General features: G+C 44.0%; 1 protein-coding gene across 5 annotated transcripts in view; it reads right to left on the reverse strand.

Moving 5' to 3' along the window:
* Nucleotides 1–16978, reverse strand: part of TRAF3 (TNF receptor associated factor 3) — an 84665-nt gene that overhangs the window by 34051 nt on the left and 33636 nt on the right. Inside the window, exon 1 of one of the 5 annotated variants that reach the window (XM_069949224.1) lies at nt 14422–14541. The exons of 2 other annotated variants lie outside the window; for them this stretch is intronic. Coding sequence is in view for 1 of the 3 variants with exons in the window: in XM_069949223.1 (XP_069805324.1) it covers nt 11398–11416 (19 nt within the window). In the remaining 2 variants the exon portion in view is untranslated. Of the gene's footprint in view, nt 1–11397; nt 11432–14080; nt 14099–14421; nt 14542–16978 lie in introns of those variants that run through there. 2 more of the 5 variants (XM_069949228.1, XM_069949223.1) reach the window with 2 other exon arrangements.

The raw sequence follows: 16978 nt of genomic DNA on the forward strand, positions 1-16978 counted from the left end.
AAATACAGGGCAGAGATTCTTCGGGCCCTTGCTCACTATAGAAATCACGCGGATAACCTCAAGCAGATTCCCTGAACGCTCCCGATTAAACACCTGGCCGTCCCATAGGCTTCATTCTAGGCTCAGGCAGATTTCACCATGCACCCAAAGAACGGATATGTCCATTTTATTGGAGGAAGGCGGAATCTGCGGCAACTTATCCGCATGATTTCTGGAGTGTGCAAGGGCCCTTAAAGTGTCACTGTCGTTTACTTTTTTTTTTTTTTTTGCAGAAATCAGTAGTCCAGGCGATTTTAAGAAACCTTGTAATTGGGTTTACTAAACGAAAAAATGCATTTTTATCATGAAAAAGCAGTTTGAAGCTCTCCCCCCTGTCTTCTTGGTTCTCTTAAGGAGAGGGGAGGGGTGGAGGGGGACGAGGCACCAAAACAGGACAACAAAGAGTTAATTTACAGCTACAGGCCATCTCCTCTGAAGTCAGCACTGACCTCTGAATACCGGATTTCACACAGGTCCCGCTGTGTAATCCTATGTTCTTTGCTCTCTGCTGGTGACTAATCTCCCTCCTCCCCCCTCCATAGAGCAGACAAGGCCCAACTGATGTAAAAGAGTCGAGATTTCCTGATAATGAGCAGTGGATGAGATAGAGAAGGGGGGGGGGGGGACCTGGGGAAAGTCTTTTTGAATGCAGATAATGGCAGATTTGCCTAATAAACCCAATTACAAAGTTTCTTAAAGTAGCCTGGACTATTGATTAAAAAAAAAAAAAAAAAAAAAAAGACGGACGACAGTGACACTTTAAGGTTCAACATTACCCTATACAGACTGTATGTGCCGCCATATATCGGCTGTGTGTATAAGCCACCATCACCCTTTGCTTCACCTGTCAGAAGAACTGGCTCCATGCTGCCTTCATCTAGAAGGGAACTGAAAAGACAACCCCCACTATACAGTCCAATGTGGTAACAAGTACCAGAAAGTTCCTCAACCTGTAGCAAAACTACAACTCCCATCATGCCAAGGGTTCCTCTATCACAGAAGATAGTGCTCCCCACCCAGTGGCTCTCCAGCAAATTACAGCTCCTACATGCCAAGGGCCCCGCCAATACCGAAGACGTGTTCCCCAGCTGTTACAAAACTACAACTCCCATCATGCCAACACCGCCACATCACATATGGCCGTGTTCTTCACCATCATTCCGAGGGGACCCACTATCACCTTAAGACATTGTTCCCCAATCTGCGGCTTTCTAGATATTGCACGACTCCAACTCCTATCATGTTCTGGTGTGGGTAGTAGCAGGGTGATAGGGCATAATGGGAGGCAAAGGCTGGGGAACATTGTTATATGCGATAGATGGATCCTTGGTACCATGGGAGTTGTAGTTTTGCAAGACGCAGGATGTGTAACACTAGCTTATGTGATAGAGGAGTCCCTTGGCATGATGGGAGTTGTAGTTTGGAAAGCCACAGGCAGTTTTAAATCTAAAGCATGGATGGGGAACCTCAGGCCCACCAGCTGTTGCAAAACTACAATTCCCATGGGCCAAAGGTTTCCGATCCCTGATCTGGAGGCTTTACACGAGTACCTCTGGGGGGGGGGGGGGGGGGGGGGGGGGCACCATATTTTTTATAACTTTTTTTTTATATCATCACCCTGACAACATGCAGCCATCTAATGGTGCACGCTGCACGTTCTGGATCCGGCCCCTCCCCCACATCCAAACACTGCGGCATCCTGCACAACCCATTGTGAACCCGATAATAGAGCGGGCACGCTGCCCTCTCCCTGTCTTCCTTTCCCATCTATTATGAACAACTATAATCTGCGGTTTTGACTATCGGCCAAGACATTATGTCACTTTCCTTCTCTGCAAAAATTAAAAAAAAAAAAATATTTTTTTTTTATTTAAATAGTCGGCAGTTGTGGAGAGTTGGGCTTGCTGTCAGAGAATAGAAACTGTAGGTTTGTTAAGCATATGACTGAAAGGTCATATAGGGGTCAGTCTAGACCTGGAAACACTGCGACGACCCCTCAGCTGTGAGAAGCATCGGGGCAGCTCAGATTTTCCCGTTCACAGAAAGCAAACAGATCCGGTAGACCAGTGAGGAAATGAAACGCAAAGTAGATGCAGAACTTCTCATCATTGAGTGATTAAGCTTCGCTGACATGAATATGGAAAATCCCTTTAAATCTATTACCAGGAAGGGACAATGTCAGACACAATCCTGCTGGTAAGAGAAGGGGATCCGCTGTGAGCTCAGACCCCCTTCCCCAAACATTCCTAGATGGGAAGACCCCTTAAAGTGTCTGCTGTGACACCCCCAGACACTAGCACTTGGGGTCACCACCATACAGAGCCTCCATTAGGTGGTGACAGTCAGCAGGCAGGGCGGCAGGCGGTGCATTGTCTAGGTGTGAACGGCCACATTCCTCTCATATCTGGTGTACAGTTCCCCATGGCCGGGTTTTCCCAGGTAACTCATGAACCTTTGTGCTTCTTTACAAGGGGGCGATAACCATCATTATTATCACCACAGATAATACACAGGACATGGCACATTTCTATCTGTTGCTTCTCCATCTCCCACCATACCCCATAGCCCACCCGGATGCTAACAGGACCGACAATCATTGTTAAGTAAAGACCCCTAGTCCCCAGTATGGTCTAGTTAAGTGGCCTCCAACCTGCAGAAGGCATGCTGGGAGATGTAGTAAGAATCTGCTTGAAACAGGAGGCCACAGGCCACGGAATTAAAAGGGCACTCCAGCGGGGGGGCACTTTTTTGCTGGGATCGGGGAGGAGGTGGCTGAGGGAAAAGACGTCCACTCATCTCCCAGGTTCCAGGGGCGGGTCACGCATCGCGGCGCTTTGGTGCCCGGTCGCTTCCTGGTGTCTGACGCGGGCCCTGGAAGGAGGCGGGATCCGTTTCAAGTCCGCTCAGATCTCGCCTCCTTCACTGACTGGCTGAGCGGACCTGAGACATCACGTCTCGGGCCCGCGTCAGACACCAGGAAGAGGCCTGAACACAACGATCAGGATAGCAGCGATCAGCTGCCGTCGCCCGTCACTATCTTCTATGGGCTGCCCGGATATAGTGATCCCACGGGCAGCCCCCCCCCCCCCATGCTTGCTGTAAGCGCATGTAATAACACTGGCAGAGAGCGGAGAATAAGGAGCAAGCGATTGCTGACCTGACAGGTTGGTGCTCGTTTGCTCCTCTGCATTGCCCCGAGTAATAGGGGCTTTACTAATATTTTTATCATTTGGATTGTACAGTACAAAGGCAGTACAATTTATTATAATATTCACCTCAGCTGCCACAGAACCTCACACTACACCTCAGCTGCCACAGAACCTCACACTACACCTCCGCTGCCGCAGAACCTCATACTACACCTCCGCTGCCGCAGACCCTCATACTACACCTCCGCTGCCGCAGAACCTCACACTACACCTCAGCTGCCGCAGAAACTCATACTACACCTCCGCTGCCGCAGAACCTCATACTATACCTCAGCTGCCGCAGAACCTCATACTATACCTCAGCTGCTGCAGAACCTCATACTACACCTCAGCTGCCGCAGAACCTCATCCTACACCTCAGCTGCTGCAGAACCTCATACTACACCTCCGCTGCCGCAGAACCTCATACTACACCTCCGCTGCCGCAGAACCTCATACTACACACCTCAGCTGCCGCAGAACCTCATACTACACCTCAGCTGCTGCAGAACCTCATACTACACCTCAGCTGCTGCAGAACCTCATCATACACACAATATCAGACCCCAGCTTTCCCAGGAACAGATATAATATATAACTGATGAAATGTTTCTTATGACAGAAGACGCCATTCACATTAGATGTGGATGGGAATTACCCGTAACGTGTTATTTGCTCATCACTCAGCGCACTATTTAGTAGCTGCAGAGCTTATACCACTGGTTCTTCTTCTTCTTCAGATTGTTGCCTGGGGGGTCAGCTCCTCTTCCCCTTCACAGACAGCATATTCCGGACGTTTCTACATACACAAGTATAACCCCCGGGCACAGAAATAGCATCAAAGTACATTGTCTTCTTCATAAGATCCAGATCGCTAAATAAGTGATCGGTAGCCCGACTAGTATGGGTTACAATGACTACTAGAGAGGTCACCATCCAGCTTTGCTAGAGTTCTGAATGGCAAAGTAAGGCAGCAGTATGGCAACAATGGATATGTTGATGAAAACCTCTCCTGCTCTGAACAGTTCCTGACATGGACAGAGGTGGCAGCAGAGAGCATTGTGTCAGAGAAAATACACCACTTCCTGTAGGACATACAGCAGCTGACAAGTACTGGAAGACTAGAGATTTTTTGAATAGAAGTAATTTACACGTCTGTATAGTTTTCAGATTTTTTTTTCTCTGGAGAATGTTGGGGGGGGGCACTAGTTCCTTTGTGGCAAGGATTATGTAGGAATAAAGTTTAGGGAAGAGGTTGTCTGCGTGGTCATAAAAGAAGAAAAAAAAATAAAAATCTGCATACGCCGAGAAGGGAAATCCCCAGCAAAAAGAACCCAAAAACATCAACACATTAAAATGTTCCTTGAAATTCAGAGAATTTCAAGTTAAAAAAAGAAAAAAAAAAGGTACCAAAACAGTAAACAGTACAAAATCCGTGGGGATTCTATTCTCCCCCATACAAGGTTCTTTTCTACGGAGTTCCACACACACAGAGACAATTCCCCCATTAACTACGTCCTGCTGAGCCCGATGGCTTGGCGGCAGCCCACTGTCTTCACAGAGATCCATGCCTACTCTACTCACAAGCGAGAGTACAGAGAGTAGTCAACGCTGCCCACTCCAATGGAATTGCACTGACTCATTCCATCCATCTCCGACCCATGTAACCTCCGGGTCTACAAGATGTCACTCCAAAGAGTCAAACGTGAAACGCAAGGTAAGGCTAGGTTCACACTGCGCTTTCAGCATCCGTTTAACGGATCCGTTTTTTTTAACGTCCAGAAAAATAGGGTCAGCAACGTTTTTTGGTCCGTTTTGGTCCGCCAAAAAAAACGGATCCGTTTTTTTTTATAATGGAAGTCAATGGAAAAACGGATGCACACAAATGAATCAGTTTTTTGCAATCCGTTTTTCATGCGTTTTTTGCAAAAAACGGATGCGTTAAACGGATGCTGAAAACGCAGTGTTAACCTAGCCTAATGATGAAGATCAAGGCTATGCGTAGAAGGTGCAACTACCTTCAGAGAGATATCTCAGAACTTTCCTCAAAACGCAAGGTACAACTACTCTCAGAACAACATCTTGGAGGGTACAACTACTCCCAGAGCACCATTTCAGAAGGTACAACTACTGTAAGAGCACAATCTCGGAAGAGATTAGTCTCCAGCAGAGAACAAAGGATTACACAGCGGGACCTGTGTGAAAGCCGGTATTCAGAGGTCAGAGAGGTCAGTCCTGACTTCAGAGGAGATAGCCAGGTAATGTAGCTGGAAATTAACTCTTTGTTGTCCTGTTTTGGTGCCTCATCTCCCTCCACCCCTCCCCTCCCCATAAGAGGGGCAGAGCTTCAAACTGCTTTTTCATGATAAAAATGCATTTTTCGGCTAATAAACCCAATTACAAAGTTTCTTAAAAACGCCTGTACTACCGATTTCTGCACTTCATCTCAAATCATCTTGGAAGGTTGACTACTCTTTATGTAACATCTGAGAAGGTACAACTACCCTCACAGCACCTCAAATTCTTGACTTCCGTTAGTTCAGCGGCTGAAGAAGTTGGATGCAGCCCTAGGAAGTCCGGGAAAACATGGAAACAGCCTTTGGCCTATGGTTGTATCCATGGTTTCCAGGACTCTTAGGGCTGTATCTAACTTCTTCAGCCAGTTGCTCTCATCTCAACCCATGGACAAGCTCAAGTGCTTCTAATAACCAAGACTGGATCATCTGAACTATAACAGGAAATAAAGACTGGATACTGGTCGGATGAAGTGGCCAATGTGCAAAAACACAGCCCTCGCTTTGGAGCCCACTGGGCACCCAATGGTTTCTATAGGCTCTGAATTGACCCCAAACTGGTGACCTGCTTTATCCTAATCACCTCTATGGGGGAGGGAGGGTATTTTATGCCTAGATATCTTGCAAACTCTGACTTCCATAGGGCACATACTGGGTCTAAAAGTTGGGGAGAATCCAATAACCATGTCGGGCAGCTGTAGGAGAATGTAATCCCATCAGTAGAAGCAGGAAGCGGCCAGTGTCTGCTGACAGATTGCAGGGGAGACAGGTGTAATGCCACGTTCTTGCCCTATTATTTGCTCGTAAAAGGAAGAAAATACCATAATAGAAGTATATTAGGCAATGCTGATTATGACATAACCAGACATGAAAATGTGCGTTCACCTTTAAGCCATATTAAGACGCACATGGAAATTCACCTATAAGGTGTGATCATTGTGTTCACCACAATCATAGGGGAAAACTGGTGCAAAGAGAAAAGTGGATAGAGGAGGTGCCCCCAGCTTCTATTCCGATTCCTTCTGGTGCAGTATATACAGAGCTGGTGCCTGGTGTATATGTAGTGGGCATGGGCTCAGAAGCTGTATCCATGCTGTTAAAACAGGGTGCCAGCCATATGATGTCAGATATTGTAATGGTTGGGCACTGCGATAGGAAGGGATGATCCCAAAACGTTGGTTGGTTAGATATGGCTGTATTGTGGCTCTGTACACAGAACCCAATGGGCTTTCAGCTGCCTGGTTCTAGGGAGGAGTAGTCAGGCGGCAATAGCAGCTTGTAAAGAATACATGAACGCACAGCAGAGAGGAGAATGCATACGTATCAGGTGACTATGAAAAAGCTGTCCGTCAAATAAGCCCATTTTGTCATCAGGAGTATGGCCGGCTTATGGCCCTCTCCCAAACCTTAAAGTGTCACTGTTGTTTACATTTTTTTTTTTTTTTTTTTGCAGAAATCAATAGCACAGGCGATTTTTAAGAAACTTTGTATTTGGGTTTATTAGCCGAAAAATGCATTTTTATCATGATAAAAGCAGTTTGAAGCTCCCCCCCCCTGTCTTCATGATTGTCTATTGAGGGAGATGAGGCACCAAAACAGGACAACAAAGAGTTAATTTACAGCTACATCACCAGCTATCTCCTCTGACAGTCAGCACTGACCTCTCTGACCTCTTAATACCAGCTTTCACACAGGTCCGGCTGTGTTATGCTTTGTTCTGCTGCCGACTAATCTCCCTCCTCCCCCCTCCCCAGGTTACACAGGACTCCACTGATGTAAAAGAGTCGAGATTTCCTGATAATGAGCAGTGAATGAGAGAGAGGAAGGGGGGTGGGCTAGGGAAAGTCTTTTTGAATGCAGATAATGGCATATTTGCCTAATAAACCCAATTACAAATTTTCTTAAAATTGCTTGTACTATTGATTTCTGCAAAAAAATTTAACAGTGACACTTTAAGATGCCCTTGTTTTTATAAGGATGTGGTATGTGACCACTTTGCACCCTATACATATTGATAAGCATTGGCACTAGATTCAATCCACAATAAGCTGATCATCTGCAATCTGTGAGATCAGCAAGTCCTCACTTTCCCCGCAGCGCCCCTACAGGGGGAACAAAGCATTACACAATTCACACAAGCCATCATCCAGGCCACGCACAGATGTTCTCAATCCTCCAAAGAGAGAGACACTCTTTGTACTTGCTCTGGGTTCGGTATAACAGAGATATATCCTGACCAGGGAATTCCCTCTCTAATATCCATCTTACATCTAGGAAACATCCCGTCAAACTTGTCTCAAGTCACAAAAGACGATTTATCCATTTTCTTTTGAAATCTACACCCTGTTTACTGTTATCGCAAGGTTTTCCTGTTTAGGAGGTACCGGCCCTTTAAGGAAAATCCCCTAATGTTTCTCCATGGCACATGTCCATTGCAACATAGCGATCCCAGCCCTTGTGCACGCAGTGGAAAGCGAGCAAAAGTCACTCAAGCAGCCTGGTCAGGTGGATGCCATAGATTCTGCAAGAGGCAATAATAAAATGCACAACCTTCAGCTGTCAGGGCATGCTGGGAGTTGTAGTTATGAAACGGCTGGAGAGCTGTAGGTTGGAAAACACAGCAATACATGAACTATAAATACACCCCAGCTTGGCTTTCTGCCTATACATGGAAACATTCTATAATCATTCCCTACAATATATTCTATAATGGTTTAAAGGGAAACTAAACCTTTACATGTTAGAATTGGCCCTGACTAAAAATGTTTGTGACGCCAAACAATGGATTTGGCGCTGCTAGGGCTGGAAAAACGTGCTTCGAGTAGAAGCAGAGATCCCTCTATTACCTTTCCCTTTCACTTGTAGGTTTGGTTTAAAAAAAAAAAAAAAAAAAAAAACAGCATGCATCCTGAGCGTAATACAGACTGTGCTGGGGTCTGTATTATGGCCAAACAGGAAGGAATTGCACATGTTTAGAGGGGTAGTCCAGCGCTACAAAAACATGGCCACTTTTCCCCCTACTGTTGTCCCCAGTTCAGGTGTGATTTGCAATTAAGTTCCATTTACTTTAATGGAACAGAGTCCCAAACCCCATCCAATCTGGAGACAAGAGAGGGGCAAAAGCGGCCATGTTTTTGTAGCGCTGGATAACCCCTTTAAGGGCCCTTGTACACAACTGAAATCAAGCAGATAACTTGCTGTGGATTCCGCCTCATAGGCTCCATTCTAGGCTCCGGCGGATTCCGTTGTCCGCACTAAGAATTGACACGTCAATTCATTGGGTGGACGGCAGAATCTGCCAGAGCCTAGAATGAAGCCTATGGGTCAGTCAGATGTTCGAGCGGGAGTGTGCACGGAATCCGCAGCAAGTTATCCACGTGATTTCCATAGTGTGCAAGGGCCCTAAGGGTATGTACACACTACGGAATAAGCGAGGCTTGAGATTCTGCCTGTCCCATTGATTCGAAGGGATTTCTCAAGCGTGATCTGCAATCTGCCCAAAGAATTGATACGTCAATTCTTTGGGCGGAATGCAGATTGCGCTTGATAAATACCATTGAATCAATGGGACAGGCAGAATCTCAAGCCTCGCCTCTTCCGTAGTGTGTACATACCCTTAGGGCCCTATTCCACCGGACGATTATCGTTTAGATTATCGTTAAATCGTTCGAATGCAGTTAACGATTAATGACCAAACGAGAAATCGTTGATCGCTTTATTAGACCTGGACCTATTTTTATTGTTGCTCGTTCGCAAATCGTTTGCATTGAATGAGACGTCGTTCGCAGTAGATACGAACGCAATAGCGAATAAATAGCGAAGAAAAAACTATCGCAATTACGAACATAAGTAACGATTATCGTTCCATGGAAATGAGTGAACGTTTTCAGGTCTTTCGCAATAGCGGTCGTTTGAGATTGTTAATCGTTAACGATTATGCAAACGATAATCGCCCGGTGGAATAGGGCCCTTAGGCTCACCCGAAACCAACATGGTCGTGCAACCCGTCTTTGATCTCAACTTTATTACAGCTGCCAAAGTCTTACATTTAGGTCTATGTTGGCAACGATGACACCATTCACTATTACATGTAGAGATGAACGCAACTCAAGCACCAGTGGCTGAAGAAGTTGGATGCAGCCTTAGGGTGTCCAGGAAAACATGGATACAGCCTATGTTCACACTATGTAAAAACAACGGGCATATTTCAAAACAACGGCCATTATTTGCAGTGTTGGCCAGGACCCCAATATAATGCCTCTAGGACAAGTTAGAAGACGATTAAATATGCAAGGACTCTAATTAAGATGCTGCGATCATTGTTGTTTGTCTTTCAACATGTTAAAAGACAAACAGCAGCAATGTTCAGCCGACATCGTTCATGTCAGCTGATTGTTGCCTTCCATTACACAGAACAAATATTGTTCCGTGTAATAGGGCCTTTGGGTCCATTTACACAGAAAGATTATCTGACAGATTATCTGCCAAAGATTTGAAGCCAAAGCCAGAAACAGCCTATAGAAGGAGATCAGGTCATAAAGGAAAGCCTGAGATTTTGCCTCTCTTTAAATCCATTCATGGCTTTGGCTTCAAATCTTTGTCAGATAATCTTTCTGTGTAAATGGACCCTTAGGGTGCCTTTACACAGATTTATCTGACAGATTTCTGAAGCCAAAGCCAGGAATGGATTAAAAAAAAGAGGAGAAATCTCAGTCTTTCCTTTATGACCTGATCTCTGTTTATAGTTCCTGGCTTCAGCTTCATAAATCTGTCAGATAAATCTCTCAGTGTAAAGGCTCCCTTATACTTCATAATAGTATTCAATAATGGGAAAAGGTTAGAATATCGTATATATTACCAATGACCCAATAGATTTTCAATAGGTTCAGATTACTAAAGCTTTGCTTTAGGCCTCAAGCCCAGGGAATGTGTCCTGTATGTGCCCCTATGGTTCCATATAGCAGACACTATAGAGCAGGGGTAGGGGACCTTAGCTCTCCAGCTGTTGCAAAACTACAACTCCCATCATGCCTGGACAGCCAAAGCTTTAGCTTCGGCTGTCCAGGCATGATGGGAGTTGTAGTTTTACAACAGCTGGGGAGCCAAGGTCCCCTACCCCTGCTCTATATCCTCCCATCCCCAATACAAACTATATATAAAAGCAAATGGGTTTATACGCCACCAACAATCTAGCGAGAACTCTGCTAATGGACACAGATATATATATATATATATATAGGCCCTGGTCTGTGCGTATATATCAGTGAAAAAACACTGGTGTAAAGAGTTGCATGATGGGAGTTGAAGTTTTGCAACAGCTGGGGGGTCAAGAGTTAAGATACACTGCTTTAGGGTAGCTTCACACGTACCGTATCGCCGCTGTTTTTACGCAAGAAAATCGCAGATCCGCCCCTGTGATTTTAGATGCAGAAAAATCGCATGAATTGACCTTCGTATTATGTGCGTCATTTTACGCTGCGTTTTTTATACATAAATAATACGCAGGTCAATTCATGCGATTTTTCTGCATCAAAAAATCACAGGGGCGGATCTGCGATTTTCTTGCGTAAAGTTAGCAGCGATACGGTATGTGTGAAGCTACCCTTACGGTGCAGATGTCTCTTTCAAAGAGCGGCTGAACACAAATGACGGACAATTTTTTAGCTTTACATACAGAGTAAACGCAGACCACAGAGTTCCTGGCCCCAAGACAGTCCAGGGCCACACCAGAGGCCCCCATACATCTCACCGTCCACAAACAATCCCAACGCACATCCTGAACTAGATTCCATTGCTTGCTATGCTAACATGGTCCAGCTATATCAGAAATGACCACCCATGCAGAAGACGCCACGCGCTTACATATCACCACTGACCGCCTCCTGCAGGTTTCATAAACTTAACATCAGAGTGGAAAGAATGTAAAGATAAAAATTCCAGAAGAAATAAAACATCCGGGCAAAAGGTTTCTCAATGAGTGAAGAGGAGGGAACCTTCTGCTTCTCTTAGGGAGACCAGTAAGAATGACACAAGGCTGATAGTAAAGCATTGCACAAGAGCTGCAGGAACGTTACTTCACACGGCCGGCACATGACGTCTGCAGTGACGTGTCCAGAGGCCGGGCACACGCTCTCTGCACAGCTGACACCCTGCCATCCCCATACCAGTGACTTCAGAATTACACAGACCCATGTGAGCCCAGCAACAATCCACAGCTGTGCGCTCTATGGGAACAACTGCAACTACAAAGTATACAAATCAAAACTTATAAGTAATAATAACAACAACAAAACACATAACATCTAACTAAATATTTACGAATAGTAAAAAAACAACAACATGTAATGTAACTAATAGTAAATAGGAAAAAATGTACAACACATACAGTAATAAAACTATATAGCTAATAATATATAACAAAACACATAACATCTAACCTATTGAATAGTAAAATAGTAATAATAGTAAGCGTTACCTTTACACGTACCGTATCGCTGCGAGTTTCTCCCACATAAATGTACAGTAAGGGTATGTACACACTTACTGGATCCGCAGCTGATTTTCTGCAGCAGATCCGCAGCAGATTTTATTTAAATAACTGAACACAGCATCAAATCTGCTGCGGATCCTGTAGGTGTGAACGCACCCTATGGGTATAAATCCACACACCGTATACGCAGCGTATTTTCTGCTGCGATACGCAGCAAATACGCAGCAGATTAGATCTAAATAACTGAACACAGCATCAAATCTGCTGCAGATCTGCTGCGTATACGGTGTGTGTGTTTGTACCCTAAAACTGATTGCTATAAAGTCAATGTATGTGTATTCTCGCTGCGTGTTTGGTGCGATTTTTACATGCGAGTTTTGATTTTAACAGGAGAGTTTAACACCAGAAAAAACGCAGCTACTTTTGTGCGAGTTTCATGCGATTTTGGCGCGAGTTTTATGCGATAAATACGCAGTGATACGGTATGTGTGAAGGCACCCTAAATAGAAAAAAAAAACACATGATATAACTAATAATAAATAGAAAAATATACATAATTAATAGCAAAAAAAAACATAAAAATAAAAAATCTCAAGGCTGTATCCACCCAAAAACTAGTGGCGGTAGAATGCAAAGAAAACAAGAAAAAAAAAAAAAGTTTTGATATAAAAGGAATATCATATACAACCTCATGAAAACAAGTCTATCCAGGGTGAGTCAGGAAGTGGATGATCCAGAGCAAATTATGAATCACAAGGCAGCAATTACAGGTTACTGACTCTCTATAGGTGAGGGGGGGATGTATGGAGATGGGTGTGTATGTGTCTATAGGTGCGTGCGTCTTTGTTTAAAGGAAATTAAACTAGACGCGCGAGAAGTGATGTATATGTGTGTGCGTGTTTGTATGAAATATAGGTGGGTATGTATGAAATATATGTTCATAAATAACATCATATAAATATAGGCATGTATGTATGTATGTATGTATGTATTAAGAAATATAAATATAGGCTCATATATGAATGTATATATGTGCACATGTCTATAACCGTCTAGAAATATAGGCATGTATGTATGAAGGGGTAGATATATAGGTATATATGTATGAAACATGATAGATGATATAAATGTACATGTATGTTGGAAGGTACAGAAATATAGGTGCATATGTATGAATGTATATATGTGCATGCAGGATAGAAATCTAGAAACGTATGTACAATAATATATATGTGCATGTCTGTATGAAGGTACAGAAACACAGGCATGTATGTATGTATGTATAGAAACATATAAGTATATAAGGGTGCATGTGTGAAAGCATATAAACATAAGCATTTATGTATGAGGATGTACGCACATGATATATAAATGCACATAAACATAGGAGGAGTGTATGAAGGAATAAGTGAGTATGCATATATTAAAATAAAAGCATACATGTATATGTGTGTTTATGACTGTCTATAAACATAGTTGTGTATGTATGAAGCTATATATATATATATATATATATATATATATATATATACATATATATGTATAAACACAGGTGTGTATATACTGATATATATGTGTGTGTACATGTCTGTGCATCTATGAAGTTATATGTGTATGAATGAATATATAGGCGTGCAAGTATGAAGATATACATATACCAATGAAAGTATAGAAATATAGGTAGATAAGAGTTAAATGTGTGCTTATAAATGAATACACACACATATGTAACTGTATGGTTGTGTGTGTGTATATATCTATATGGTTGTGTGTGTGTGTGTGTGTGTATATATATCTATATGGTTGTGTGTGTGTGTGTGTGTGTGTGTGTATATATATATCTATATGGTTGTGTGTGTATATATATATCTATATGGTTGTGTGTGTGTGTGTATATATCTATATGGTTGTGTGTATATATATATATATGATTGTGTGTACACATTTGTGCAGTTACTAAAACCCCCATGTGAGTGTGTAAGCCTGTGCACACTCTGTATCTCCCAGTGTATATACATATACTGATGATCCCCCAGGAGCAGCAGGAGCCCCCCCCATACCGCTCATACCTCACATTACACCATCAGTCATGTAGAAACTTTTAACCCTTCGCCTGCCGCATCACAACAGCTGAGCAGGACCCCCCTCATTACAGCCTCACACCCCCATAGTAACACATTAGAAATCCAGGCTCCAAACTTAGTGTGCTCCAGCAGGCCCATCAGCCTACCGCCACCCCCCCTGCAGGAACCCGCAGGGGGACACTGGCCCTTTAAGGCCGCGGTCCTCCCACAGACAGTGCTACATTGTGAGGGCTCGCGGGATGCGTGGGGCGCCCGGCGCGGTGGGGGAGGGGAGCGGGATGCCCGGGCTCTCTCTGTGCAGCCGGAGGCCGGTGGAGGCTACTTACTATTCGGAGGACGCCCGCCCGGGTCACTGACAGCCCCTGCTCACTGCAAGTGCACCAAATCACATTGGGAGAAAGGTGAAGCAGCTCCGGCATGCGGCAAAAAGCCCCTTCCTTGCTGAGTGAGCCGGCCCACTAAGGCTGGAAAGTCCCTGCTGCTACTTCCTCTGCTGCTAGGGATGGAAATCCCCTGTGCTGCTGCCTGCACGAGTGTGCAAGAGCAACTCTGCTGCCCCCTACAATCTCACACCACTTACTGTATATACTACTAATATACAGAGAAGTGAGTGTGCAAGAGCAACTCTGCTGCCCCCTACAATCTCACACCACTTACTGTATATACTACTAATATACAGAGAAGTGAGTGTGCAAGAGCAACTCTGCTGCCCCCTACAATCTCACACCACTTACTGTATATACTACTAATATACAGAGAAGTGAGTGTGCAAGAGCAACTCTGCTGCCCCCTACAATCTCACACCACTTATATACTACTAATATACAGAGAAGTGAGTGTGCAAGAGCAACTCTGCTGCCCCCTACAATCTCACACCACTTACTGTATATACTACTAATATATAGAGAAGTGAGTGTGCAAGAGCAACTCTGCTGCCCCCTACAATCTCACACCACTTACTGTATATACTACTAATATACAGAGAAGTGAGTGTGCAAGAGCAACTCTGCTGCCCCATACAATCTCACACCACTTACTGTATATACTACTAATATATAGAGAAGTGAGTGTGCAAGAGCAACTCTGCTGCCCCCTACAGTCTCACACCACTTACTGTATATACTACTAATATATAGAGAAGTGAGTGTGCAAGAGCAACTCTGCTGCCCCCTACAATCTCACACCACTTACTGTATATACTACTAATATATAGAGAAGTGAGTGTGCAAGAGCAACTCTGCTGCCCCCTACAATCTCACACCACTTACTGTATATACTACTAATATACAGAGAAGTGAGTGTGCAAGAGCAACTCTGCTGCCCCCTACAATCTCACACCACTTACTGTATATACTACTAATATATAGAGAAGTGAGTGTGCAAGAGCAACTCTGCTGCCCCCTACAATCTCACACCACTTATATACTACTAATATACAGAGAAGTGAGTGTGCAAGAGCAACTCTGCTGCCCCCTACAATCTCACACCACTTATATACTACTAATATACAGAGAAGTGAGTGTGCAAGACCAACTCTGCTGCCCCCTACAATCTCACACCACTTACTGTATATACTACTAATATACAGAGAAGTGAGTGTGCAAGAGCAACTCTGCTGCCCCCTACAATCTCACACCACTTACTGTATATACTACTAATATATAGAGAAGTGAGTGTGCAAGAGCAACTCTGCTGCCCCCTACAATCTCACACCACTTACTGTATATACTACTAATATATAGAGAAGTGAGTGTGCAAGAGCAACTCTGCTGCCCCCTACAATCTCACACCACTTACTGTATATACTACTAATATATAGAGAAGTGAGTGTGCAAGAGCAACTCTGCTGCCCCCTACAATCTCACACCACTTACTGTATATACTACTAATATACAGAGAAGTGAGTGTGCAAGAGCAACTCTGCTGCCCCCTACAATCTCACACCACTTACTGTATATACTACTAATATAGAGAGAAGTGAGTGTGCAAGAGCAACTCTGCTGCCCCCTACAATCTCACACCACTTATATACTACTAATATACAGAGAAGTGAGTGTGCAAGACCAACTCTGCTGCCCCCTACAATCTCACACCACTTATATACTACTAATATACAGAGAAGTGAGTGTGCAAGACCAACTCTGCTGCCCCCTACAATCTCACACCACTTACTGTATATACTACTAATATACAGAGAAGTGAGTGTGCAAGAGCAACTCTGCTGCCCCTACAATCTCACACCACTTACTGTATATACTACTAATATACAGAGAAGTGAGTGTGCAAGAGCAACTCTGCTGCCCCCTACAATCTCACACCACTTACTGTATATACTACTAATATACAGAGAAGTGAGTGTGCAAGAGCAACTCTGCTGCCCCCTACAATCTCACACCACTTATATACTACTAATATACAGAGAAGTGAGTGTGCAAGAGCAACTCTGCTGCCCCCTACAATCTCACACCACTTACTGTATATACTACTAATATACAGAGAAGTGAGTGTGCAAGAGCAACTCTGCTGCCCCCTACAATCTCACACCACTTACTGTATATACTACTAATATACAGAGAAGTGAGTGTGCAAGAGCAACTCTGCTGCCCCCTACAATCTCACACCACTTACTGTATATACTACTAATATACAGAGAAGTGAGTGTGCAAGAGCAACTCTGCTGCCCCCTACAATCTCACACCACTTATATACTACTAATATACAGAGAAGTGAGTGTGCAAGACCAACTCTGCTGCCCCCTACAATCTCACACCACTTACTGTATATACTACTAATATACAGAGAAGTGAGTGTGCAAGAGCAACTCTGCTGCCCCCTACAATCTCACACCACTTACTGTATATACTACTAATATACAGAGAAGTG

This window comes from Dendropsophus ebraccatus, chromosome 13, assembly GCF_027789765.1.
Source record: "Dendropsophus ebraccatus isolate aDenEbr1 chromosome 13, aDenEbr1.pat, whole genome shotgun sequence".
NCBI classification, from domain to species: Eukaryota; Metazoa; Chordata; class Amphibia; order Anura; family Hylidae; genus Dendropsophus; species Dendropsophus ebraccatus.